This window comes from Gallinula chloropus, assembly GCF_964237585.1.
Source record: "Gallinula chloropus genome assembly, chromosome: 11".
In the NCBI taxonomy this organism is placed as follows: domain Eukaryota; kingdom Metazoa; phylum Chordata; class Aves; order Gruiformes; family Rallidae; genus Gallinula; species Gallinula chloropus.
In genome coordinates, this window is record NC_140096.1 from 3000898 (window position 1) to 3028475 (window position 27578).

The 27578-nt window shown below is 62.0% G+C and overlaps 3 protein-coding genes across 3 annotated transcripts; 2 read left to right on the plus strand and 1 right to left on the minus strand.

The window, feature by feature from the left end:
- Positions 1–838: 838 nt before the first annotated feature.
- Positions 839–5571, plus strand: SASH3 (SAM and SH3 domain containing 3; the record flags this gene model as incomplete). The annotated part of the gene is made up of 8 exons (XM_084269183.1): positions 839–892; positions 2825–2920; positions 3189–3338; positions 3412–3556; positions 3632–3783; positions 3948–4154; positions 4403–4553; positions 4669–5571. The coding sequence occupies 8 exons, from the start codon at positions 839–841 to the stop codon at positions 4854–4856; spliced, it is 1143 nt and encodes a 380-aa protein (XP_084125309.1). The 3' UTR covers positions 4857–5571.
- A 1392-nt stretch (positions 5572–6963) lies between these two features.
- On the minus strand, positions 6964–20477 carry ZDHHC9 (zDHHC palmitoyltransferase 9). The gene is made up of 10 exons (XM_084269316.1): positions 20393–20477; positions 19680–19954; positions 11599–11759; positions 10871–11029; positions 9858–9995; positions 9635–9683; positions 9239–9341; positions 8973–9076; positions 8494–8659; positions 6964–7863 (listed from the first exon to the last, which is right to left on the minus strand). Exons 2-10 carry the CDS (start codon positions 19844–19846, stop codon positions 7759–7761), a joined length of 1152 nt encoding a protein of 383 aa, XP_084125442.1. The 5' UTR covers positions 19847–19954; positions 20393–20477; the 3' UTR covers positions 6964–7758.
- Positions 20478–21735: 1258 nt separating this feature from the next.
- Positions 21736–27102, plus strand: UTP14A (UTP14A small subunit processome component). Its single transcript, XM_084269330.1, has 14 exons — positions 21736–21807; positions 21992–22062; positions 22238–22302; positions 22478–22620; positions 22750–22905; positions 23140–23259; positions 23729–23823; positions 23981–24104; positions 24198–24275; positions 24695–25070; positions 25459–25838; positions 25911–26098; positions 26190–26289; positions 26577–27102. Exons 1-14 carry the CDS (start codon positions 21748–21750, stop codon positions 26847–26849), a joined length of 2229 nt encoding a protein of 742 aa, XP_084125456.1. The 5' UTR covers positions 21736–21747; the 3' UTR covers positions 26850–27102.
- Positions 27103–27578: the final 476 nt, after the last annotated feature.

A 27578-nucleotide genomic window follows, 5' to 3' on the forward strand; every position in this document is an offset into this window, starting at 1 on the left:
CCCCGCTGTGGCTCTTTCTTCTCCCCAACACGCACTTCCTTTTTTTTTTGTTTTCTCTCTGCTGGTTTCTGATTAAACATGAGCAACACCAGCGGGTGCCGTGCGCTGCCGTGCCCTGCTGCTGCAGCCCATCGTGCTGCCTCGCTGCCCAGTGTGGGGCTGGGCTCTGGCCCCACATGTGTGACCCAGTCTGTGCCGTCTGCCCTTCCCTAGGGGTGGCCGAGTCAACACCGGTGGTGGGGAGATGGATGCAGGGCAGATTGTGATTCTTAGGACAAGGGGTGGAGGAGCTGGAGCAAGAGGGTGCAGAGTAGCTGGCCCAACTGGGGCCATCGCCGCTGCTCTGCGGGGGCCAGCAGCAGGGTGCTGATGTGTACGTCTCACCCAGGCCTGATGCCCAGACAGTGCTGGGACGCTGTGAATTCAGGGGACACCCTGGACCAAGCATCCCACGGAGGCCTCGGTGATTGTGCACTCATGGGGAAAACAAGCAGGCAGGGGCATGGCAGAGGGGCTGGGGACCCTCACCCTGTGCACGGGCGACACACACAGCACCCACCAGCAGTGGCCCTGATGGGTGGCAGCATCACCAAGTGCTGGCAGGGTGCATGCAGACAGGCTCCCCCGCCCCAGGGGCCAGGGTAAGGCAGCAGCTTCGTGGAGGGTTTCCTTCCTCCTGCCCCATCTCACACACCCGCCAGCCACGACGAGCAGAGTCGCGCGGCTGCAAGCACCTCTCATGTGACCACTGGCTTCCTGTGTGCTTCCCAGCTTCGGTGCCGGTGTTGCAGTACGTGCCCCGCCAGGCGCTGCACTCTTGCCACTGGGCCCCAGCACCATGCTGCGCCGCAAGCCCTCCAACGCTAGCGAGAAGGAGCCGGGACACAAGAAAGTGAGTACCAGCAGCGCCCAGCTGCTCTCGGCACCCACGGGTGTCCCCGTGCGCCCAGTGCCCAGCGGAGCCCGGGCTGCTCAGGGGATGCTGAGCAGGGAGCGCTGGTGTTAAGGCGCTGGGACAGCCATGAGGCAGAGCCCCACAGGACCTGTGGGCAGCACTGCCACCAGTCAGTCCCTGCCACCGCCACCCTGCTGGTGCCTGGCCCGACCTTGTTCTGCGCTCTGCTCCCACCCTGGCTTTGCAGCCCGGTGGGTTGGGTGGTCCGGATGCACAAAGCCCCGCAGTTAGCATGGGGATGAGCTGGGGTGCCAGTGAGACCCGTGGGGCTCTGACAGGAGGTAGAACACAGCAGCTCCCCGTCCCCACCGGCTCTCAGCAGTGTGGGTGGCCCGCCTGCCGTTTCCTGCTGGGGAAGCAGGAGGACAGCCACGGTGCTGTGCGGCTGCCAGGTGTGCGACTCGGAGCCGGCCCGTGCAGAGAGGTGCCTGTGGTTGAGGCGCTGTGAGGCTGCAGCTCCATTGTGCGCATCAGCCACTTCCTCTGGCAGTGCTGAACCGAGTGCCAGCAGCACTCGCTATCGGCACTGCGGCCCCTCGCCAGCTCCCAGCACAGCAGGGTCCTGTGCTGCCTTGTGCCACCAAACCTTGCGGGGCCAGAGCTGTCAGTGGGAGCCACAAGTGGCCCCTCGGCCCCCCGCCAGGTCCCGTGCCAGCAGGCGCTTCGGCTCCTGCCAGGCCCTGGCGAGCTAGCTGTGGAGTGACGGTGCCCGATGCCACGGTGCTGCCCATGGCAGACATCCCGGCAGAGCCACATGCCATGTTGGCCTCGCCGTACTGGGAAGCTCCCAGGGGAACTCTGGGTGAAGGCCCTCCTCCCAGCGCTGGGGGTGGCCCAGCGAGCCTGGCAGGCCCCCGCGGGCATCCCCTGCCCTTACCCAGCCTTAGCCATGGCTCTCACTTCCCTCTTGCTGCCACGCTCCAGGGCGGGGGGGAGGGACACATGGCCCCTGCTGCCAGGCTTGTCACAGCTGCTGTCACACACCCGGCTCTGCCAGCCCCAGGGCAGTGGCATCCTCACTGCAGGGAGCTGTGGGGCACAGGGTGCAAAGCTGAAGGGTGCAGAGGGGTTCAGGGTGGGTGAGTTCAGGGTGCTGGGGCCCAAGCAGGCAAACCATTTGCATCGTCTCTGCAAAGACACACCAGCTGAGCTGGTCCTGCTAAGGAAACCACAGCAGGGCTGGAGCCCCATCTCCCTTGCATGAGCCTGAACATGGCAAAACCAAGTCACAAAGGATGCTCAGTCGAGTCAGTAAAGAGAAGGAGAAAGGGGAGGCGCATGGCTGTGTCTGAGCAGGGCCCTGGCTGAGCTGGGCTGTGTCCAAGCTGGCCCTGGCTGAGCCAGGCCTGGGAAGAGCCTGAGCTGCCTTTGGCACAGAGTAACTTGTGAAAGGAAATGGCTGTTCGTGGCCAAGGCAAGAGTGAGCACTGTGGTGTGTGCTCTGAGCGTGGCAGCAGCTCAGCTCACCCAGCTCCAGCACATTCCCACTGCAGCGCCAGTGTCAGGCACTCAGGGATGAGGGGACCTGGGACCGTGTGGCCATGCAGGGGTCCCTGTACTGGGGAGCCCCCTCCCCTGTGGGCCAAGCACCCAAGGACACAGTGGAGGGAGGGGGTGCTGGGGAAGACTGGAAAAGGCAGGAGTGGAGGGCTGCACCAAGAGTGATCCAAATGGCTTTGGAAGCTCTGGCACAAGGCCGGTGCTGGACGTGCTCTCTAGGGAAGGGATGACACTTGCAGGCAGAAAAACGTGGGCAATGTTTGGGCCTGGAGCCGAACACGAGGGCAATGGCACCGGCTGGCTGGAGGGGTGGGGGGAGCTGGGGCAGGGGGCACAGGCAGCAGCCCCTACACCTTCCTGTCTCCCCAGCTCTCCCTCCAGCGCTCCAGCAGCTTCAAGGACTTTGCCAAGGCCAAAGTCAGCTCCCCTGTGCAGAGCGAGAAGGAGTTCAACCTGGAGGAGAACGTGAGTTCCCACCCCCTCACGGGGCGGTGGTCCCCCCTGCCACATCCCACCTCCCAGGGCCACCTTCTTGCCAGGCACAACTCTCTTCAGAGCTTCTTGCCCCAAAGCCCAGGTCCCCATGCCATGGGGCAGCCCCAGGGGTTCCAGCACTGGTGGCTTCGGGGTCTGGCTCCCCAAGGAGCCTTGCAGCCCTGTATGAGCCAGCTGAGGCTCCTGGGGGGAGCTGGGGGGACCACAGCTCTGCCTTCACACTGCACCTCTCTGCCAGATCCCCGAGGATGAGTCCAGCAACACCAACCCTGATGATGCTGCACGGAGCAGCGGGATGAAGTTGGGCAAGAGGTGGCGGGCTGTCATCTCCCGCACCATGAACCGCAAGATGGGCAGGATGGCAGTGAAAGCCCTGGCTGAGGGCAGGGTGAGTAGGGGGCCTGGAAGGCAGGGGATGGGGGCAGCTCCCCTTGCCTCAGCCTGACCCCCGCCCCCCTCAGCAGGGAGACCTGGAGGAGGAGGCGTCCCAGTGCCCCCTGTCCCCAGGTGCCAGCACAGAGGACCCCAGCCAGGACAAGGGGCCCCTATTTTACCCGGAGATGGAGGACGACGGGCACCCATCCATGAGCCGCCAGCTGTCCAGCGGTGAGCCTGGCCCCAGCGGGATGCCGGCCCCTCGCCCCACAGCTGGGCACATCCCAACCTCCCTCTCCTCCCCAGGCAGTGAAGCTTCCAGCACCGGGGGCAGCAACCAGGACAGCCTGCGGCTGGAGGAGAGCGGGCCAGCCTACACCGGCCCCTTCTGTGGCCGAGCCCGCGTCCACACTGACTTCACGCCCAGCCCTTACGACAAGGACTCGCTGAAGCTGCAGGTAGGCCACCCCACGGCCTGCCCAGGGCTAGGGGCAAGGGCAAGGGGGCCGGGGTGCAGGCCTTGGGGAGGGAATGGCTGGGACACACCCCCCCACACACACCCACAGCTCCCCAGCCATCCCGGAGCCTGCACACGCCTCCACCCCCATCTCCCTTGACCCAGAAAGGGGACATCATCGGCATCATCGAGAAGCCACCCGTGGGCACCTGGACGGGGCTGCTCAACAACAAGGTGGGCTCCTTCAAGTTCATCTACGTGGACATCATCCCCGAGGAGACGGCCCCCGTCCGCAAGACCCGGAGCCCTGGCAAGAGCAAGCGGCCCAAGCCCAAAACGCTCCACGAGCTGCTGGAGCGCATCAACCTGCAGGTAAGGGGTGGGGGCCCAGCAGCACCCAGCAAGACCCCGGGGTGCCAGCAGTGGGACCAGGCTCCCCTTTGCTCCCCAACCGCCCTTCATCACCCCCCATCTCCGTGGGTCACTCCACCTCCTGCCCGAGCGCTGCTGGGGTGCAGGGGACACACACAGGGGGTTTGTCGAGACGCTGCTCAGGCAGTGGGGGAGCCACACATCACTTGCCCCCCACCACACTGCCTGCTGCCCCCTCCCCACCCCAGGAGCACACCTCCACCCTGCTGCTGAACGGCTACCAGACCCTGGAGGATTTCAAGGAGCTGCGGGAGACCCACCTCAACGAGCTGAACATCACAGACCCCCAGCACCGTGCCAAGCTGCTCACCGCTGCCGAGCTCCTCCTGGATTACGACAGTAAGAGCTGGGGAGGGGTGGGGGGAAGGAGGGGAGGTGGGGGAGACACCTCAGGCCCCAGGCACCCCTGGCAGCAGCCTCACTGCCCGCTGATGCTGCATCCTGTCTCTCCCAGCAGCGAGTGAGCCGGAGGAAGGCGACAGCTCCGAAGCTCAGCCTTCACCCTCGGAGCCCAAGGGCGACATTCCCCGGGACTCGGGCTGCTTCGAGGGATCCGAGACCCTAGACAGCAGCCGGGATGAGGCTGAGCTGGCGGGTCCTGAGGAGCAGCTGCAGGCTCTCTCCCTGAAAGAGTCCTCCTGAGCCCACCCTGCCAGCACTGTCCTGCCATGGATGCGGCCCACAGCTGCATCCCACCCCCAGGGACGGCTGCTCAAGGGGGAGGTGGGTGAGACCCTGCAGCAGGACCCCATGGCACCCCGTGCTGCTTGGCTGCAGGCAGCCGAGCCCTTGGCCCCCAAGGCCGCCCCATTTGCTTCCCCCAGGACATTTTACACCACCCCACCCCGCACCACTGCCCTGATGTGGGTACTCCAGCCACCCCGGACACCACTGTGCTTCTCATCAAGGCACCTCAGGCCCAGATTGCCTCTCCCAGGTTTATCCCACTTGCTCTGTGGCTTTCAGAGCTCCTCCTGGAGCCCCCGCCGGCTGGCCTGGACGCAGAGTAGCCTGCAAGGACAGAGTAAAGCCAGCGCTGAGCAGTGGGGTGCAAGAGTAGGGAGGTCCCACCAAGCCCAGAGGTCCCACCAAGCCTGGCTCCTCATGGGCAGGGAGGACACCCAATCTGCCTTCCTCCTGCATCTTCCTCACGCAGCCAGGGAAAGGCTCAGTGGGAAGTTTGAGTGGTGGAGAGGATCAGCCGAGCTGAGAGCAGCCCAGCAAGGACCTTCCAAAACCTGTGCTCAAGGTGAGACCTGAAGGCTGCCTGCAGCTTTCCACCACGTCTGGCCAGGGGCCAGAAGACTCCCCACCACCCCCAAAATCGTTCCTCTGCACTCACACCAATAAAAGCGTGCAAAACCCAGTTTTACTCCCACCTTCAGTGAGATTCCCACCCATGAGGAGGGCTTGGGGTGGGTTCTGGGGAAGGGAGCAGCAGCTGAGAGGAACCAAAAGCTTCCCAGGCTGCTCCTTGACAGTACCCACCGGGATCCACCACTTGCACAGCCCCTCACTCACCGTGGTGAGACAGGACACAAAGTACCACTGGTCAGGTACCCTGGAAGCAGGAGATGTAGAGGCTGGAGAGGCACAGGGAAGGGAAGGGGCAGCTGGCTTGGGAGGCACAGACAGAGGCGGAGGCTGCGGCTCAGCCAGTTTTCAAACAAAGTAAGTTTCCTTCATTGTTTTAAAATTAAAAAAGAAGAAAAACAAAAAAGAAACAAAACAAAAAAAAAGAAACCCCAAACCCCTCACCCTACCCCCACTTCCTTCATGGGGAACCTGAAGAGAGCAGAGAGGAACCGCAGGTGGAGGCAGCGCTCGACACCCGCTGTGAAAACAGGCTCAACCAAAACACACACTTCTCCACCAGCTCGAGATCGGGTCAGTAGCGTGTCAGGGCGGCTTCCGCCTTCCCTGCTGCTGGGGTGTGCGCCTCGGGGCTGGCCAGCTCGGGCTCTGGGGAAAGGACCAGGGCTCCTTCCCCAACCCTGCTGCAGGATGGGCTCCAGCTCTGCTCTCTGCCAGGGGAGGAGACCCTGGAACAATGGGAGAGGGGGCAGCGGTGGTGGGCGCGTTACCACCGCGTCACCCGCTGCCAGGCGCTGCACTGCGAGGGGCTGGGTGGGAGACACGCATCAGGCAGCGGCAGAACCAGGGTCCTGCTGCACCCTGCCCCACGCCACAAGGGAAAGCAGGCTGCAGATGGGGCCAGGGAAGGAGCAGCAGCAACTTCAGGCTGCCAGGCAGGAGCGGTGCAGGGGAAGGAGGAAGGCGGCCCGTGCAGGAGAGCCCACCCTCCCCTCCTGCCCAGCACCAGCACAGGCCTGCGGGGGGGCACAGCAGCACCCAGCACTCACAGTATGGGATGGGGTGCTGCCGGGGCACAAGGCGCCTGCCCTCCATCCCCCACGGCCACAGGGCTCTCCCCAGCCCAGCCGTGGGGCGCAGCACAGGCAGCGTTGCAAGGGAAGAGGGGCTGCACAGAGGTGTCCCACCAGCACCGGGCCCTGGCCTCTCCTCCTCCCTCCTCTGAGCAGGCACTGAGGGCTGACACCGCGCAGCCCGTCCTGGGGAAGCGTCGAGACTCTGAAAGCCTGCCAAGGACAGCTGAGAAATGCAGGGCAAGGCAGGGGGACACGACAACACAACGCAGAAGAGGGGCTAAGGTCCCACAGAGCCGCAGCCCAGCAGGGCAAGGGGAAAAGGCAGACCTGTGCTGGGAGCCAATGCTGCAGAGCCAGAGCAGAGCCGTCCCTGCAGCTTGACACAGCCCTTACACAACCGCGCTGCGGCCGGCGCGGGGCGGAAACAAGCGGCAGGACAGGCCTCCTTCCCTCAAGCCCCCAGTCAAGCAGAGGACGGGAAGGAGGGCCCCCACCACCGCTGCTCTCACGCCAGCCAAGCCACACAAAAAGGAGGAGCACGAGGAGGAAGCTGCTTTAAAAACCGTTGCCTGCCGAACACCTTCCCCGTTGTTTTGGCCCATTTGGCACCAAAAATGTCTCCCACCAAGCCCTGCCACGTTAACCAAGAAAACAATGCCACAGATTAGAGGAAGGAGGGAGGAGGGGAGAGAGGACGCTACTGCCATGAATTGCTTTCCCCTTCCCATCAGGACTCCTCAGCAGTAGGGAGCAGGCTGAGCCGAACGTCGCTTCTGAGCTGCTCAGACCGCAGGTTGTCTGTCAGAGAGGCGGGGCCGGAGGGACAGCCCTGGCTGCCCGAGCTGGGATTTAGCATCCAGGCCAACCTGCAGAGCAAGAGGTCCTGCCTCGGCCCGCAGGCAGCCCAGCCTCAGCGGCGACAAGCGCCCAGCAGTGAGCGAGACGGGCCACTCAGCTCCTCAGCCTCCGACACCGCGAAGGCCAGCGCCAGCCCGCACCGCCCGCACATCGAGGTGAATAACGACTAAAGAAAAACGGCCATGAGGAATCGTTTGCCTGCCATCCAGCCCATCTCCTCCTCCTCCTCCTCCTCCTCTCAATCACTTCCAGCTTTGATTAGACAAAACAAGAAAGTTCTCCCTTTCAAGCAGAGGTTAGTGCTCTGCTTGCCCAGCGTCCTGGGATGGGACTGGGAGCTCCCCGGACATTAGCTGCTTCTCCTCTGGCATCTCGGTGTTGCTCAGGGACGGCGCAGGGACCTGGAGAGAGAAGACGGTGGTGACTCGATGAGTACACCCCGATACAGAGCATCCTTTTGAGCACACAGCCACATGCCCCGCCTCCAGCTGCACCAGGCAGAGGCCTCAGCTATGCCTGGGGACAAGGGAGTGACAAGGCGCCACCAAACAGGCAAAGCAGTGGCTTCATGAAGACAGGGAGGACTGGACTGTTCCGGCAGATGCCATCTGGACTGTTTCCACCAGAGAAACAGGCAGCTCAAACCCAAACAGGAGTAGGCCCAGCTGCTTCCTTCCATGTTTGCAGGATAATTTAAGTGGGAAGGGCACTCTGGAAACCTCCTGTCCAACCACATCCACAAAGTAGGGCCAATTCCAAAACCAGAGCAGGCTGCTCAGTGCTGTACCCAGCAGGGCACTTTTAACCTAGGAGTCCGGAGAGCCCAGCACCGTCCTAGATAGCTCCAAGAGATGCTGCTTTCCAGGGCCAGAGCACAACGGGCTTTTCATGGGCAGCCTCTCAGCAGGGCCCAAAGTGGGGCTTTGTTCCAGCTAAGTCACACTGTCGCCTTTCTCTCCTCTCTGCTGGCCCAAAGCACCAGCAGCCCCATGCAGGCCCCACTGTCCCCCTCTCCCCAGGGAGTCACTCACAGCACTCAGGTGAGGAAGGCCGCCATCCTTCTGCTGCCCACCGCTCTCCTCCTGCCCGCCCGAGCCCTGAGCGGCCGTGGGCTCTTTAGCACTAGGTCCCCGTGGGCACGACTCCTCCTGAGCTGTGCTCTCCTCTTGCTGCAAGATGCCCCGTCTGTCCAAGACACTGCAAGAGCAGAATCACATGGTGAGAGACCCAGGCCTCCCCCAAACCAGCTTCTTGTCCTGGCAGGAAAAGCACCAGAGGAAAACATTAGGGGAAGGGGTTCCTCTCCAAACCAGCCCGTGCGCAGCCCAAACCGAGCTTACAGAAGACCTTCCTTCCTCAGAGCACCCAGCCGTGTCCCAGGGGATCTCCAGAAGCCCCCAACACACACATTGCCAGCAGAAGAGGAGCCACATCTTGCACCCAAGCAAGGAGAGCTCCTCAGGGCCCATTCTTGGGGCAAAACCAGCAGGGCTGCCTCTCAAGAGCTTACCTGGGGGGCAGAGGACCACAGAGCACCTCGCAGCAGTTCTTCACTACGTTGCCATGGCTGTAGGGATTCTGCACGCGGTTCTTGCCAGTCCAGGACCCCTTAATCTGCAAGTCAGGGCACAAGCTCAGGTCTGCTCCACCAAAAATGCCCCCAGCCCCCAGCCTGGGCCTGCAGGACATGTCAGCAGGGTGGATGCAGCCATGATGCAACAGGGAAGTGATGAGAAAAGGAAACGTGGCTCAGAGGAACAGAAAGACTCTACTTACGTCTTCGTTGGTCGTCTGATTCAGTGCCACCAGGAAGGTGTGGAACCCAGTTAGCCCCACCACTGACCAGAGGGTGAAGAAACAGATGAGCACCTCCAGTACAGTGAGAACAGTTAAGGACTGGGAACCTCCTAGGAACAGTTGCCCCCCACCCCAAGCCATGTCCGTACATCCAGGCACACTACAATAACTTCTTTCCTTCTCTACAAGTGCTTTACTCTTTCACCCTCCTCCCAAAAGCCACAAAATTGCTCCTTGCCTTGTAATCACAGGGAAAAATTCCCTGAAAGATTCCTTAGAGAAGCCTGAGCACCAAGACTCCAGTCCCTCCATAATGCAGCTCACACTAACCCCCAGCTCTGGAGCAGCCAGCCCCTCTGCACCGTGGAAGGATATGTCCCTGGGGTTTCCTTCAACGTGTTCAGAAACCCAATCTTCAGAGATTCTGGCAATACAAAGAGAGAGAGACAGAGAGAGAGAGAGAGATTGTCTTCTCTGGAACATCACACCGAGGGCAGTTCCCTTTCCCACTCCATCACTTCTGGGTTTGCAGCACCATCTGTAGCCCACCCTCACCCTCAGCCAGCCCAGCTATCCACCTCTCCGCAGCCAGACTCACTCAGTGCTACGTAGACTATGTTGAAGGTGAAGATGTAGATGGTGAGGAGTGAGAGCGAGAGGATGAAGAGGTAGAAATAGCGGTAGTTCCTCTTCCCCACGCAGTTGCCCACCCAGGGACAGTGATGGTCGAAGCGCTCTGTGGAAGCGAAGATGGAGATCAGTGCTGCTCCAGCACAGTCCTGCCTGGCTCCTGATGCTCACACACCTGACCCAGCTCTAAACTTCCAAAATGATGAGGCCACCAGGTCGAACTCTGGGCTCACGCAGGGCCCCACATCACAGCCCCCTTCCTGAAGGGGAGCCCAGGTAAGAACACCAAACCTTTGTATTAAAGTGCAGAGCAACTCATCAGTAAAGAGTTTAAGTGCTTGGCCCCGTGCACGTCTCCTCTCTCACAGACCTGAGGTGTAACTGTGCTTACTACAGCAGCACATGGGTCAGATGAAGGCCTGGTGGTGGTTCTGAATTCCTTATGTAACCCAGGTGCTGCTCTGCCCCGACTAGAATGGTTAGAAGAGGGTTCACTGAAACCCTCAAAGGGCTGGGAACTTGCAGAGGAGGAGAGGGCTGCAGAAGAGCGGGGTTTCTTCCTTGAGAAGGGGTGCTGAACATGACCCAAAGCAAAAGGCAGCCAGGCAGACAGGAGAGGGGCCCTGGACAGACCAGCAGCGTCTCCACACTGATGCAAGGAGCTGCTGTCACACAGCTCTGCACTGCAACCCTCTGGCCCAGCAAGGCCAGTGGTCCAGTGAACCCCAAAACCAGACTGCAGGTTTCCATGGATGAGTTGTGCTCGCGTTAGGCTGGCTACTGCCAAAGAAGCTCTGGCAAAGGTGAAGTTCTGGCTTCCAGGCCTGAGGAAATCTGGAGATCCCTGAGCTGAGGAGGCAGCAAACTGTCCCCGTCTGCTCACACCCCACCAACCCAGACTCACTCGGCAGGCGCAGCGCAAGCCCCGATGCAGAGCGGGTGGGGGTTGTCACCCCACGGGCCGGCGCTGCGCTGACTCACCCACACAGTTGTCGCAGATGCTGCAGTGGGAGGCGCGGGGCGGGCGGAAGATCTTGCAGGTGTAGCAGTACTTCAGCTTCACGATCTGGTTGTTGATCTGGAAGTTTTTAATCCGGGGGGGTGGGCGCTGGCCCTGCGGCACGGTGCCGTTGGTGGCCTCTGAGGGACAGAAACAAGCAGGGATCAGACCTGCTGCTGCAACACCACTGTGTTGAGGACTCACCTGCCCACTGTTCCTACCAGTGGGATCAGAGCCTGCTGTGTGTCTAGAGCCAGTGGCTGCAGCTCTGCTCACGTGGTCCAGAGCCAGCCTGGCAGCTCGGACGCAGGGAAGGGGATGCCAGAGCTTTCGTGGGCATATTGGGCAGGGCAGAAGGGTGCCACTGTACAGATCAAACCTCCTCCCTACCTGAAGGGTTGAGGGGCCCACACCAAGCTTCCCATGCCCCTGCCCAAAGGCAGATTGAATTTGTACACACATGGCTACAGGAGAGAAAACAGCATGGGAAAGAGTTCCCAGAGAGGGAAGCAGACACATCACACCACCCTTCTGAGACTCAGCCAAGCAGAATTAGCCAGCAGGCAGTAAGATGCCCTATTTGGGCCGATAAGTCGCTTTTGGAGGGCCAGCTGGGAAGGAAGGCTCTGCAGGGAATGCAGCCTGTGGGCACACCAGAAACAAGAGCACCTTTTCCAGCTGTCACCAGCTCAGCCAGCTCCACACTCACCAATCTCCATCTCGATGAAGGCTGCCTCGTCAGGCAGGGCTCTGGGGATCACCCCCGGATCGCTGAAGCTCGTCCTCAGGAGTGTGGCCATGGCAAAGAGGAAGAGAACTGCTGCAAACACAGGGATGGCTGGGGAGAGCTGGACTGCCAGGTACCGGCACCTGCAGAGGAACATCAGGAGGCAGCGATGAATCAGCCCAGCACAAGGTCTGCCTGAGCCAGGGCCAGAGAGAGCCTGGCAAAGCATCAGAGCCCAGCCTTTTCCGAACACTGGCTACATCTGGAGAAGAGAGGCTGCTCAGCACTTCCTTCTGATCCCACCACCGCAGGGAAACACCCCTGGAGCAGCTCTAACAACCAGCCACGATCAAAGTACCACTGTGCTTTTAACCAGCTGGACACATTGTGCCTTTCAGCATTCCAGTTTATTTCCAGCTCTGGGTTTGCTCAGTCGCAGGCGGCTCGACCAGCCAAAGGCATCCTGCCTCTGCAGCCAAGGAAGCACCCCAGGGCTGGTCTGGGCACCCACCACTGCAGGGAGCCAAAGGCATGGAAGCACATCACAGCCCTGGGACTCTTCAACTGTCCCCTCAAGCAGCAGCCACATCCAGTACCATGGAAATCACTTTCCAGGGAGGAATTGTGCCGGTGCTTCCCAGGAGCAGACTCATGTGGAAGCACAGTGTTCCTGTGCAACAAGACGCCTGATTTCCTCTCCCTTTCCTGAGGTGAGGGGCTCCAGAGCTCACAGTAAAGCAGAAAGGCTCCTGCCCCAGGACAACCCCAGCTCGGGAGAGGAAACACAGTGTGAGGTTCGTTGGCTTTATAATTATGGAAAGGTCCAATGAGGAATTCAGGCTGCTAATCCCACTGGTTGAGGTGGTGCAGAGGGAGCAGGGAGATGGAGCTCACTGCAGCCTGTGTCACTTCTGGACACCCCCAAACACACCTGCGTGGGCACTGCAGCACAGGCCATGCAGAAGGCCTGCATGGAAGTCATGGTTTAGAGACCTCCTGGGCTGAAAGAAACCCACATTCTTACTCCTATTCCTTCAGAAAACCCCGTTTATGCCGGGGTGAAGTTCCCAGGGAGGTTCCCTACAGTTTAAGGAAAACCCCACCCAAATCCCAACGCTGGTGGAAAATTCCACCTCCCCTCACACACCTTGCTGCCCCAGCTCCAAGGAAGCCAGCACCCGGTAAACCCTGACCCCGCAGCACTGGATCCAACCCCCAGACAGCTCCCTCGGGGAAAGTCTAAGGCTACTGTGGTGAAGAGCACAGCACAACCCTCCCCAGTGGGTCTGTCACCCTAACCAGCTCCCACAGCATTCGCTATTCAGTTCTGGACAGCCCAATTCCCCAGCGCTCCTCCAAACACAATACAGGTGCTGGATCCAGGGGGTTCCTCTGCCAGCCCCCCACCTGCCCCAGGAAGGCTCACTGGGCTTTAATTCACCATTGCTTGACTCCAGCAACAGCAAATGGCTGTTCCCTGCATGTGATGAGGTCCAGAAAGGGCTGTACACTGAAGCTACAGCCACAACACAAAGCACCCACAGCGATGCACAGGGCCCATCCCCTAAACCAGCTGTTGTTCAAATTCCACAGCTCCTTGAAACACCACAACACTTTGAGTTGTCCACATGCAGAGTCCTGCTGATGTTTAAGGAGCAGCTAGAGGGCTGAGCTTCCAATCTTTAGGCAGCCTAAGATCACTTGGCTTTCCCTTTGCAGGGGCAAAGTCTAGAAAGAGAGCTGCAAGTCAGTCAGCAATTAAACAGAACCCTTGGATCCCAAGCTGGGAAGGAACAGAGGTTTGTTCTTCTGAGAGCTGGACACGGCCCTGCCTCAAAGGGCTGCAGCTCGACCCTTGTCCAGCTGACAGGGCAGCTTTCATAACTGCTGCAACCATGGGAAAACCTTACAGGCTTAAAATATGGATTCGGGAACGGTGCTAAAGCTGAGCCAAACCTGTGCCCCAGCTTCCAGCCTCAGATGTACCTTCCACAGCAAAGAGGTTTATTACCTGCAAGCGTGTGATCAGGGCTGGGTGTGTGCTGCTGGGCACAGACCTGAGAGCTCTACACAGCCAGCGCCCAGAATAAATGGGCTCAGTCCCTGCTCAACCTGCACACGGGCAGGAGCGTGGGATGCGACCCACTGGCTGCTTCCTATGCACCTTAGTAAGGAATCCTGCCCTTCAGGGACACAGCCAGCCCGGCTGCCCCTTGAGGCACAGCAATGGTGGCCTCCAGACTGATGTCAGGCATTGCACAGTGTGCTGCAGGAATGGGAAGCAGCCTGTGGTGGTAGGAGATGGAAGCGACGAGCACGCGACTCTCCTCCTCCCCGCGGCAAGGGAAGCGGCACCAGCCCGCTGGTACCCAGCCCGGCCGGCCACATCCCAGCGGGGCACAAGGCAGGGTGGGTTCCCAGGTCAGGAGCAGGGAGAAGCTGCCCCAAACAGTCTGTCTGCCCAGCAGGAAGGGCAGGGCCAAAGCCCTGGGAAACACCAGATGCCCACTCTCCTGTCTGATGGGGAAGAGACACCTGGCAGCTCACCCAGGGAAGCGTGAAGGGGAGCACCTGCAGCTGCCTGCAGGAGATGTCTGCTCAGCGATGCCATTGTCCTGTTGCCATCTTTCCTCTGGCATGAAGCAAAGATCCAGGCACTGGGCTGGATGCTCAGCCGTGCCCCGGCACAGCAGGGGCCCAACAGGGCCCTCCTGCCTCCCCAGGCAGCGCTGCCGTGTCCCTAAACATGGCCCAGACACAAGGTCAGAGATGGGTGAGCAAGACAAACTCCCACCACACTGAAATGACATCCTGAGGCCCAACATGGAGCCCACTGCCAGCCTCCTGCCCTGCCAGAGCCTTGGTTTTTGGAAGGTGGCTTTCAGGGAACGTGCCCAGTGCCTCTGCCCTGGGTAAGAGAGCCAAGTGCTGTCCAGAGCACCTAAGCAACAGGTAAAGCCACCACACACCATTCTGACTTGGTACTCACTAGTGCCAGGGAACCTTCTGACCACCCATCCTCTGCAGCAGGGTTGTGCTCAGCCATTTGTTCACACTGCTAATTAACAGACTTGTTAAAGACCTTTTGTTTGGGAAAGCTGAGAGTCAACAGAGACACACTGTTGGCATGTAGAGGCATGGCTCCTCCTCCAGCACAGGATCTGTGTTCTTGAGCATTCTGTCATCGAAGAGCAGACAATAACAGCACTATCACAGCCCATCATCACGGGGGGTGGGTCTGGGGGGGTGTGAGAAAGGCTTAAACAAAGAGATCACGAGAAGCAGGGGGACAACACAGCAAGAAGCAGCAGATGGGAGCTGCCACGAGTTTATGGTGCGAGGACAACTTGACCGATTACTCCGTGACCACTCTGGGAGCTGCTGCAGGCAGCACATTAAGCAAAGCTCTGGGGGAAGGGGAAAACACTCACACACATCCACACACCACCCCCCCACGATGGAAGTGGACTTCAGCCACGGCCATCAGGCAGCACATGGCATGGCTGGGTCCCTCCAGAGCTCAGCACCAGCTCTGTTGTACAGTGTGTGTACATCTCACTTGCAAACCACCTACTCAACTTTCCTAAAGTAAGGAATAACCTTAGGACCCTTCAGCTAAGGAATGCCCCCAGCGCTGGGGAAGCAAAGCAGGATCTTTACCCAATGTTTAACCCTCACCAGAGCACTGAGTCATCCACATCTCCCAGGCCTGGGATGCTTTCCAGGAGCTGATGTCCTTGCGGTGAGCGTGGAAACCGCTGCTCTGAAATCCCGGGTAGCGGCTGCACTGCGACGCCTCAAGTCCAGGGCCCTTTCCCAGCAGCACCTGAGCCTCCCACCTCCTACCCTTGTCTGTCCACAGCAGCACCTAAACCCTGGGTACAGCCCGACTTCAAAGCACAGTTCCACCACCAGCACAAGCCACAGGCTTCCAACCCAATCACACAGCCACCGGCTCCATCGCTCTTTGCACAGCCAGACCCAAAGCTGGGCACAGGCAAGGGAGCAGCTGGGATCCACCATCCACGTGGGGAATGGCACAGAGGACGAGCACGCTGTGGGAAGAGAGAGAGGAACCAAAGTTGTCTTCTGACCAGGAGCCAGCCTACAAGAGGAAAAGGGCACAGAATGCAAACACTGAGAAGCAGCTGCTTCACACAGAAACACGTCTTCAGGAGCAACACGAGCTGAGCTCTGGGTACCCCCAAGCCTACTGAGAGCACCTACAGCTACTCAAAAGCATGGGTCAAGTTGGGGTTTTGATGGGAGTTGACAAACTTCATCAGAGGCAAAAGTCATCTCAGAAGCACCTCATTATTGGTGCATGGGTCAAGTTGGTGTTTTGATGGGACTTGACAAACTTAAGCAGAGGCAAAAGTCATCTCAGAAGCACCTCTTTACTGGTGCAAAATCTTGGATCTTTGGGGTTTGGAGAGTAAATTTTTAAAACTTAAGTCACAGGAAGGGTCAGCAGAGGTTCTTCAGCTCATCAGAAAACAGAGACATTTTAATCTCTGCTTAGCTAAGTAAGGGGGTGTGGGGGGGAGTGATAAACGTGCTTGGTTATTGGAAAATCAAACAGCAGCCCCTCTCTGTGCTCGGGAGCCTGGCACTGCAGGCACTATCTTGCCCATAACATTTACAAACCTTGACCAGTCGTGCTGAAAAGCTGAAGACAAAAGAAATCCAGTTCCCTTGGAGCTGCTTTGGAGAGCCGAAGGGAGACCTCTCGCTTCGGTGGGGCGGCACTGCAGACAAGGCTGCCAAACTGCACCGAGGAACCTCCCGGCAGCCAGAGACAGGACGTTACAGCCCATCCCCTTCATTCCCACAGGCATTTCACTAAGTGCTTTACCTGGGCGTAGTTAGGAGAGCTGAGCGCCCTCTCCCCAAAGCTGACGCCCCTGCTACATGTGGGAAATAACGCCGGGAGGGTCTTGAGCCACATTTTACAGGCATGTTACAGTCACAGAGCAGACCCAGTTAAATATAGGTCTCAGACCCTCAGGGACCAGCCACAGCCCTGGAGCAGCAGGAGCTGCTTTCTGCCACGGTGGCAGCCGGAGAGGTGCCCTTGGGCAGAGGAATCTGCTCACTGCTGAGCACTTCCCCAGCGGCCAGGACAGCTCCACAGGGCCAGGTCGGCTCCACAGTCCTCTGCTTGATCTGGGAGGAAGAACTGGGATCTCTGGGTACAGTGCTGACAGCTCAGCTGACTCTCTGGGTCCTGCTGGCTCCTGGGTGAAAGGACTTACCCAGTCCCAGACCACAGCTCTGCGGGCTGGGGGATAAAAACCTACAACCTCGCGGGCTTTGGGGCTGCGGTGGCTTCAGAGCATCCCACTGGAGACACAGCTGATGAGCTGAGAGCTACGTGGAGGGGGTGGGGGGAGAAACAATAAATAAATACCAGCAGCAGCCCAAACAGAGAGGCTGTCATCTCCCAGCTGGGGAGGGCTCCTTCAGCCAGGAACAGGGCGGCTTATCTCATGACGTGTGATGCCAGCCACCGCGGGCTCTCCGCTGTAATCAGAGCCAAGCCAGAGCAGCCTGGAGGGCTGGGATCAAACCCCACACTGGCTGGGGATGGAGCAGCCAGGCATTTCCTGGCTCCAGGCACCCCCAGCCTTGTTTAGGCAAGGTGTGACTGCGCCAGTGATTCAGCTGAATGGAACAAGCACAACACCAGCACCCCTGCAGCGAGCGGACCAGAACGGAAAGGACTCCTCCACCCACCCCTTTGCCCCAGAACCAGAGCCTTACACCCCAAACTGCTCTGCACAGCACAAACTTTACAGGGTGGGGGGGTGGAAGAACCCCACCAATTTTCAGGTAAACACTGAAGAATCTGCCCAAAGCTCTAACAAATGGATGACACAGCAAAAAGATCGAGGCCAAGACCCCTCACGCAACAGCACCCTCAGGCATGTGGAAGCCACACAGGGTAAAAGGTGGGCACCCTCCCCAGTCAGGGAAGAAGAGACCTCACAGGCTGTTCCTGGTTGGGAAGGCAGCATTTCCCAAACACAAAATCCCCTGATCACTTTCAAAACAAACCCAGCTGGGTCAGACAGGGAACACTGAGGTGCTGGGCTCCCAGCTGGGTCAGAGAGAGAACACTGAGGTGCTGGGCTCCCAGCAGTGTCAGACAGAGAACACTGAGGTGCTGGGCTCCCAGCTGGGTCAGACAGGGAACACTGAGGTGCTCTGACAGTATCAAGTGGCTATTTTGGATTTTTTCCAAACTTTTCCTCAACTCCCCAGTCAAAAGCACTCAGCTGATACAACAGAACCCCAGGTTTTTCTGCTCCCAGAAAAACCTTCCCATCTCAGTGGCCCCCACAGGAACCAACCCTCCAGCAGAAGATGTGTCCTGGATGCTTTGGCACAAGTGAGGATGTCAGTGACCCCTCCGCAGGCCTCTGCCTCTTGGAACATGGGAAGGAGCTTCTTCAGTCACCCACTGCACCCACAGACCAACTGCCCATCGTGGCACCACTCTGCCCCACGCAGCCAGAGTGGGCAGTTGGGAAGGGCAAGCATGGCAGAGTGGGCTGGGGCTCCACTCTTCTGCTCAGGACAGGCTCTGCAGGGAGCGAGAGCAATTAGCCCTGGCAATAAGTGTTTCTGGAGCAGTAACACTTACAAGTTCTTCCTGCAAGGCAGGAAGTCTTAGCCCTGGTTTTTTTTTCCAGATGGGGAAACAAAAATCCCAACAGAATAAAGAGCAGTGTCAATTCATACCTTGGAATTCAGAGGGATGGGGATAACTGGGGCTCTCCACACTCAGGAGCCCCAACACCTCATGTTGCAGTTGTATGGCACCAGCCTCCAAAGCTACATGAGGACTAAGAAATAAAACCAGTCTCAGACCTGATCAAAACCCAGCTTTAGCCGTTTCACCCCTGCTGTTGGGATGTGGCAAGCCTTGGCAGACTGTTCCAGAAAGCCCTTTCTAAGGCTGCCTCCGCTAATAAGAGGAGCCTGAGAGAGCAATGCCAGGCCATGGGAAGGTGAGACAAGCTCCCTGGTATGGGGAAGACACCTAGGAGGCCAGCATCTGGCCCGAGCGCTTTATCTACCTGGAGGAACAGCCAGGGCTGAAGCAGGGAGCAGTTTCTTCCGCCTGCTTTCCTGGCTTAAAGAGCTTTTGTTATTACCCGACACGGTTTAGGACCTTTGCCTCCTTAGAGGCAACGTAAACAGGCAGATGGAGACAGGGGAAGGAAAGTTTCACAGTTGTTGAGCTGACCCAAGCCCATCCTTGGGCTAAAGGGGCAGTCCTGCCCCCTCCCCATGGCAGGGGTGCTCAGGCAAACAGGGCTTTGCTTTCCCTTTTGTTTGTGGCTTTTCTTGCAAGATTGGTCTGCAGCCAGCTCAATTCCCCTGCCCAGCTCACAGGGGAAAGCTGTGGGGAGGGGGCAGATCCCGCTCTTCAGGCAGTATCCAAGCCTTTGGCTGCAGGTCTTTAGGTTGCCAAGCTAAAAGGATGGCTGGATCCTCTCAGAACACCGGGCAGGGCTTCAGCTGACTGGAGGGCCTGCTGTAGCACAGCCCTCCCAAACTCCTAGCTAGCAGGTCAGCACTAAACCCACCAAGCTGCTCTGCTTCATCCCTTCTCCAGGCTGAGCTGGGGAGGGGGGCTGCAATGCACACCCAGCAGGCAGGGATGCTGGCTCAACCCCACTGCCTGGCCCATGTCAGCATCGGCTGCTGCAGCAGCGGTGCCCTTGCACCATGGCTATTCCCTGGGCAAGGTGCCAGCACCCCAAAGCCCCATCCCCTCTAGCTGTGCTCAGGACCCCGAGCCCCAAACACAGGGATGAAGAGCCAGCAGCACCCTGCAGGGTAAAGCTCCAGCAGGCCCATCCTCCCGCAAAACCTTCGGGGTCAGGCTGGTCAGGGCAAAGACCCACCCTGCCAGAGAGAGCCCCTCCAGGCCAGGCTCCTCTCTGCCAGCTCCCCTCCCTCTCCAGAGGCCGGTGGGCAGAGGAACCCAGAGCAAACCCCATTCCTGGGCCGTGGGGTGACCCGGCTGCCGCGGGGAGGGGGGGGGAACTCACTCAAAGGCGAAGAAGAGGGCGCAGGTGCCGAGGATGAGGAAGAGCGTCAGGTAGAAGATGCCCTTCTGCCGGGCCATCATGATGCGGCCATCGCAGCAGAAGGTGTTCCTGCCCGGCAGCTTCTCCCATTTCCGAACCACCTTCTTCCTCGCCACCATCACCGACATGGCGGGGCCGTCACTGGGGCGGCGGCGGCCGCCACACGTCCAGGCGCTGCTCCTCCACCGCCCGCGCCCCCGGCATCATCGGGGGCCCCGCTGGGCTCGGCTGGGGGGCTGTGGGGAGAGGGGGAGCATCTCAGCAGCGGGGCGGCGGCTCGGACCGGCGGGGCTCCAGCGCTAAGGAGGGAGGGGGGGGGACGGGGGAGCAGGGGGGGGGGGGGGCGGCGGCCGTCGCCATGGAAACCCCCGCGCCCCGGGAGGGGTGTCGCCATGGAAACCCACCGGGGAGGAGGGGATGGGCAGGGCGGCGGCCAAGGGAAGCCCCCGGCCCTCTGGGGAGCGCCCGGTGGGAGGGAGGGAGGGAGGGAGGGAGAGAGGGAAGGAGGCGGCGGGGCGGCCCCGCACAGGCCCCACCGGGAGGGGAGGGGATGGGACAGGACGGGAACGGGCAGGACAGCCCCCCCGCCCCACGGCCGCGCCGGAACCCGCGCCCGGGAGAGGAGGGGAAGGGAGGAAAGGGGAAGGGAAGGGCCCCGCGCCGCAGCCGCTCACCCTGTGCCGGTGCGGGCAGCGCCGGGCGGGCCGGGCCGGGCCGGGCGGGCCGATCCTTCCCCTCAGCGCCGCGGGAGGGGTCACCACGCCCCTCGTCGCCGCGAGGGGCGGGGCGGCGCCAGCCATTGGTCCCGCCGCACCCATCGCCCCGCCCCGCCGCTCCCCGCCTTCCTATTGGCTGCGAGACACGTCACTCCGCGACGGCCGCCCCCGCCCCGGTGCGGACAAGGGGAGGCGGGGCGGGGGGCGGGGCTGCCCCGGGGCTCGGCACGTGGCAGGGGCGGGGCGCCGCGGCCGCAGCCCTGGGGCGGCGGGGACCGGCCCGGGGGGTGTGTGTGTGTCACCCCCCCGGTTGAGCCCGGGGCCAGCCCCAGGGGCTGCTGTCAGACTGACACGGTGCAGCCCCCGCCCGAGCTACCCCCCCCCCCCTCCCCAGTCGGTCTCCCGAGACCCGGCGGGGGCCCGGCCGCCGCCACTGCCTCCCGTTTCCCCGTCCCGTTTCGTCCCCCCGCCAGCCCTAACCCCGCATTGCCGGAGCCGCACACCCGTTCTGCTGCCCGCGGGTACGCGGCTCCCGGCCCCCGGGGGAAAGGGAGCGAAGGGAACTTTGCCCGTGGCCGTTGCTATGGGGACGGGAAGGGGAGAAGGAGGGGGAAAGGCTCCATGTTTCCCCCCCTTTCACCGGCCCCGGCCCCGCCGCGGCCCCCTCCTCGTGTCCATCTCGAGAGCGTTGCTCGAGGGCAGGGCCGCAGGGGGAAGGATGCTGCGGGAGCAGCTCTGCGGGGCACCAGCCCGCCGGGACACCCAGCGGGGCCCCTCGGAGGGCAGCCGCGCCTCTCCCCGTACCCCCGAGCCGGGCCGGAGCTTCTTGGGGAGGGCCAGACCTCGCGCCACCACTGCCGCCAAGATCCCCCGGGCACCCGAGGCGCAGCCGCGGGGGGAAACTCGCTCCGGCAGCTCCGTCACGCCGGGCTCGGAGGGCTGGGCCGGGCCGGGCCGGGCACCCACCGCCCCCGCCCCGACCGCTGGGAGCGCTCGCTCCTGCGCCCTGGGGCTGCGGGCGGCCTCTGGGGCCGCGTCCCGAGGGGACGGACCCCCCGAAAGGCGGGGCGTGGGCCGGGCCGGGCCGGGCCGGGCCACTCCCCCTTCCGTCCCGTTCCCAGGCCAGGCCGGGGCGCGGCCCCTCCTCCACCTGCCAGGCCCCGTTGCCACGGCAACCGTGACGTCAGGCAGGGCGGGCGGAAGCGCGGCGGGGCGGCGGCAGCAGCCCGGGCGGAAGGTGCGCGCGCGGGCGCTTTACGGCAGGTCGCGCGGGAGCGGCGCGGCGCTTTCCGGCCCGGCCGGCGTGCGGAGCTATGGCGGAGGAGTGGCTGGGCCTGGAGGCGGCCGGGAGCGCCAGCGAGGGCGAGGATGAGGTGAGCCGGGCGCCTCCGGGCAGCCCCCGCCGCGCCGTGCGGAGCTCCGGGCGCTCCCCCCGTGCCCTGCGTCCGCAGCAGCCGTGGGCGGCCTGGGGAGGGGGGCGCAGGCCGGGACACCGGGGAGCGGGCGCTGGGCCCAGGCTCGAGCCTGGTCCCGTAACCGGCTCTGTCTGTGTGCCAGGGGCAGGAGGATGGCGAGCGGCGGCACCAGCGGCTCCTGGAGGCGGTCAGCTCCCTCTCGGGGCGGAAGAGGTGAGTGGGGTCCGAGGGCCGTGCCCGGCAGCCACGCCCCTTGGGGCCCCGGGGCTGGGTGGGAGGGCGCCCCGTGCCCTTGTCCACCGGCTCCTCTGCCGCAGCAGCGGCTCGGGGGGAGAAGCACGGTGGGGACAGGGCAGCGTGAGGAGCCTTTTGGTTTATTTTCTTGCAGGAAGAAGCTGGCAGAGCGTACTGAGGCCAGCGTGCAGGTGTCTGAGTTCAACGTCAGCTGCAAAGGTGAGATCCCAGCAGGCTGGGCAGAGCTCCCGCTGCCTGACCGGGATAGCGCTGCCAGCCCATGCCTGCCAGCTTGGGACTTGCTGTGTCTGCCCCAGAACTTCAGGCTGAGCTCAGCTGCAGCCCCTCGACCTGGCAATGCTGTGCCTGTGCTGACCTGTGGGACCTTGTGTAGGTGCTGGGGAGAAGCTGGTTCTGTCTGAGCTCCTGCAGCCCATTCGTCCCAAGTCTGCCCTGAGCAGTGTGAAGAAGGAGCTGACCAGGGTGAAGCAGAAAAAGGCAGTAGAGCTCCCACTCAGCAAAGAGGAGGCCAAGAGGGTGAGTGGGGCTGTGCAGGCAGCAGAGGCAAGGCCAGAAGAGTGGAGCCCCTGTGTGCCTGGCCGCTCCTTTCTGACATGGGCTGGCTGTTCTCTGCTCATCCTTCTCCCTTTTTGCCCCTGCCTGCAGGTTGTGAGGGAAGCTGCCTACGTCCAGAGCTCCAAAGACGTGGGCAAGTGGCAGCAGGTGGTTCTGCAGAACCGGCGGGCGGAGCAGCTGGTCTTCCCTCTGAAGCAGGAGATTGCTACAGTCGTCCCCTTGGAACAGGCAGTTTCAGCATGGAAGGTGGGTGCTGTTGTGCAGCTCCCAGGGGTCAACTGGGGCAGGGCAGCTGGTCAGGCACCTGGCCAGGCTCACAGGGAGCCTCAGGCTGTTGCTGTGACCTGTGGGAGGAGAGGGACACACTTCTCCGGGCCTTGCAAGGGACACTGATGAGGTTGGAGCCATCTGGGGGAGCATCAGCTCTTGTGGTTTGTGTTTCCTTCTCATGCTCCTGCTGCATCTGCTCTGTCCCACCAGGCCCGGACTCCCCTGGAGCAGGAGATCTTTGCGCTGCTCCACAAGACGCAGCAGCCCATCGCGGACCCGCTCCTGACGCCAGAGGAGACGGCCTCGCTGCAGGCCATGAGCTTGGAGGAGGTGAGCGCTGCCCCCGGGCCCTGCCCTGGCTCTGGGGGGCCCTTCCCTGGTGCCCACCCTCCTGTTGGCTCTGGGGGGCCCTTCCCTGCTGCTCACCCTCCCGCTGGCTCTGGGGGGCCCTTCCCTGGCGCTCGCCCTCCCGCTGGCTCTGGGGGGCCCTTCCCTGGCGCTCGCCCTCCCGCTGGCTCTGGGGGGCCCTTCCCTGGCGCTCGCCCTCCCGCTGGCTCTGGGGGGCCCTTCCCTGGCGCTCACCCTCCCGCTGGCTCTGGGGGGCCCTTCCCTGGCGCTCACCCTCCCGCTGTCTCCGGGAAGCCCTTCCCTGGTGCTCACCCTCCCGCTGGCTCTGGGGGGGCCTTCCCTGGTGCTCACTCTCCCGCTGGCTCTGGGGGGCCCTTCCCTGGTGCTCACCCTCCCTCTGGCTCTGGGGGGCCCTTCCCTGGTGCTCACCCTCCCGCTGTGCTCCCGGCAGGCCCGGCAGCGGCGGGCAGAGCTGCAGAAGGCTCGGGTCCTGCAGTCCTACTACGAAGCCAAAGCTCGTCGAGAGAAGAAGATCAAGAGCAAGAAGTAAGGCTTTGCCTCTGGGCTCAGCAGGGTGGGGACAAGCTGTGCAGAGCAGCCCTCTCCTTCCCAATCTAGCATCACAGTCCCCAAGGCCACCCCCACACACACACACACACCACGAGGTCTCACCTCCTGGCTCCTCTCTGTCCTTGTGCCCCAGGTACCATCGTGTGCTGAAAAAGACGAAGCGCCGCAAGGCCCTGAAGGAGTTTGAGCTGCTGCAGAAGTCAGACCCTGAGGCCGCCTTGGCGAGGCTGGAGGAGCTGGAGCAGCTCAGGATGCAGGTGCTGCTTCCACACTTCTACCCCCCCACCCCCAGGAAGTCCCTGCTCACAAGGATGCTCTTCCTAATGCTTCTCTCTTCTGCTCTCCCCCAGGAGCGGATGAGCCTGAAGCACCAGAACAAGGGGAAGTGGGCCCGCTCCAGGGCCATCGTGGCTAAGTATGACCTGGAGGTGAGATCTGAGGCCCAGACTGGTGTGGGTGGGAAGTGACCCCACACCCCAGTGCCCCCATGCCATGGGCAGGGACACCCCACCAGCCTAGGGTGCCCTAAGCCCCATCCAACCTGGCCTCAAACCTTGCCAGGGATCCAGGGGCATCCTCAGCTTCTCTGAACACCCTGTGCCAGGGCCTCCCCCCTCCCTGGGAAGGATTTCTGCCTCCCAGCCCCTCCCCAGCTGCCCTCTTTCACTTTAACACCACTGTCCCTTGTCCTGCTGGTACCAGCCTCAGCACGGGGTGTCTCTATGCTTCTTGGAAGCCCCCATTTCTATATTGAAAGGCCCCAGTGGGGTCCCTGGTGCTGGCTGGGGCAGGGAGAGGGGGAATGTTGTTTCTGGCCCGTGTTGGACACATCTATGTCCCTTCCCAGGCCCGCAAGGCCATGCAGGAGCAGCTGGCCAAGAACAAGGAGCTGATGGAGAAGGTGAGGGTGCAGCTGCCTGAGGAGGAGCCCTCAGATGTGCCCGAGGAGGAGCCCGTGTCTGTGACTGTCCCCACTGTCCCTGCGGATCCCAGCGGAACCAATCCCTGGATGCTGGGCAAGCCCAGCAACCCAGCTGAGGAACCCAAGGTGCAGGAGGATCTTGGAGACGTTGCAGCGCCTGGTGCTGCCCAGAACAAGGAGGAGATGTCAGAGGAGGAGGAGGAGGAGGAGATGTCGGAGGAGGAAGCTCTGCTACAAGGCTTTGCGCAGAAGCGGCGCGTGCAGCAGCAGCAGCAGCGGGCAGGGACCCCTGAGGGACAAGGTGAGGAGCAGCCCTGAGCAGCATGGGGCTGGGCAGAGGGAAGGGGGTTGGAGGGGCTGTTTTCTGCCCGGCTTCATGTGCTGTCCTGCTCCCTTCGTGGGGGAATGGATTAAAACTAAAGGAAGGAAGGTTTAAATTAGATATTAGGGGGAAGTGTTGTACAGAGAGAGGGGTGAGGGGCTGGAACAGGCTGCCCAGAGAGGGGGTGGGTGCCCCATCCCTGGGGGTGTTCAAGGCCAGGTTGGATGGGGCCCTGGGCAACCTTGTGTAGCTCCAGGCCTGGAGGTTGGTGTCCCTGCCTGTGGCAGGGGGGTTGGAGCTCTGTGACCCTTGGGTCCCTTCCAACCCAGAGCAGTCTGTGATTCTCACCTGTTGCCTCAATGTACAGGTGCTGATGGGACAGAGGCCACTTCTGAACTGCTGGGGGCCAGTCCCCTCCACACCACAAGTGCTGAGGAGCAGGTGAGCACGGGCATGGAGCAGCCTCCCCAGGCCCAGGAGCAGATCCTGCTGTCGGAGCAGCTGAACCGCGTGCGGACAATGGAGGATGTCGAGGCTCTGGCCTCAGAGGAGCGTGGGGAAGAGCAGGAGGAGCCAGCAGCCACGGGAGCAGAGCAGCGAGCGCAGCAGCAGGAGCAGGGCAGGGCTGAGGCCAGGCCTGCCAAGAAACCGCCAGCCAAGAAGAAGATGATCAGTCTGCAGGCCATGATGTCTGGGAAGTCCCAGGAGGTTCAGTGCCCCAGCCTGCCGCTGGTCGTGGAGGAGGAGGTGGGTGGCCCCAGCCTGTCCCTGCATCCCAGGGTGGGGTTGGTGGCTGGGGACTGACTCTTCTCTCCGCAGGACGGTGGCTTTGACCAGCGAGGGGTCATCACAGAGGCCTTTGCTGGGGACGACGTGGTCGCCGACTTCCGCCAGGAGAAGCGCAAGGCGGAGCAAGCGGGAAAGCCTCAGCCCCTCAACCTGGTGCTGCCGGGCTGGGGCGAGTGGGGAGGCACAGGCCTGAAACCCAGCGCCAAGAAAGTCAGGCGGTGAGTGCAGAGAGGCTGTGGCAGCGCCTTCGCCCCGCGCCAGGCCCTGAGTGCCCCATGCCAGGCCCTGACAGCCCCCCTTACCCAACAGGTTCCTGGTGAAGCCGCCCCCAGCACCCCCCAGGAAGGACCAGCACCTGCCCCACGTCATCATAAGTGAGAAGCGCAACATCCACGCGGCAGCACATCAGGTGGGTGATGCCTGACTGCCCTGAGCCGCTGCTGCAGCGTGTGCTCTGGCCCCCAGGCTGGCTCAGAACCTTCCACTATCCCTTTCCCAATGCATTCCGGCTCCCTGTCTGCCCACAAGTTGCAGGTGTGAGGACCTCAAGGCCAGCAGTGTGTTGGATTTACAGGGCTGCTCCCTCCTAGGCTCTGCCAGAAGAGGGGAGGTGGTGGGGAGTTGCTCAGCAGGGCAGGGGCTGGAACCACAGCACAAGCAGGTGCTGCACACTTGGGAACCACTCTGTCCCCGCAGGTCAGCGAGCTGCCCTTCCCCTTTGAGAGGCACCAGCAGTTTGAGCAGAGCATCCGGACGCCCGTGGGCTCCACCTGGAACACGCAGCGTGCCTTCCAGAAGCTGACCGCCCCCCGGGTCGTTACCCGGGCGGGACACATCATCCAGCCCCTCTCAGCTGAGGATGTCCCCAACGTGGCCACGGCAGCAGGCGGGGCAGCCAAGCCAGCGCTGGACATCGCGCCCCGGCGCCAGGAGCCGCCCTTTCGCCCCCCGCGCAAGAGAGCACGATAGCTGCCTGCCTCTCTGCTGCTTGGACTGGAGCTGGTGCAGGAACCAGGAGAGGCTCCTGGTTCTGCCTGGTACCTTCTACCCTGGGGCTGCCTTGTGTGTGTGGGGGGGTCCTGGGTGCTGCCCCCCCTGCCTGGTGTGGGCAGGGTGCTGCGGACTGGTGCAACGTGACCAGCTCTGTGTGGCTGCCGGGGGGGTACAGCGCAGGGCAAGGCCCTGCCTCCCTTCTGGGCCTTGTCTTTATATAAACTTTTACAGAAAGACTTTGGTTTTGTTCTTTCTTTGTTCTTTTCTCTTTCTTTCCCCTGCACGGTAGCAGTAATTTCTCCCCGGGGCTGTGGGGTGCCGCTGCTGCTCTGCACCACAGGCCGTGGTGCGGACCCTGCCCTCTTCCTGCCCACCTCTGCCTCTTCCTGCCGCTGAGCCCGGCCTTCCTGCCCGACCCATCCCTCCCCAGGGCTGACAGCAGGGTGCTGGGTGCGGGCAGGGTGCTGGGTGGCTCCAACAGCCCGCTGAGGTCAGTGCTGCAGCTCTGGTGCACTGGGAGCTGGCAGGGATCCCTCCGGGCCTCTTCCTTCCTGTGCTGCACTTGTCTTGGGCTCAGCCAGAGCTGCTGCTGGTCCCAGGAACCACATCCCCCACACCAGAGATGTCTCCTCCCGCGTCGGCATCGCAGCCAGGTGCTGGCCCCGGGTGCTGCCTGTCCCCTGCAGCTGGGGCAAAGCTGCCGTG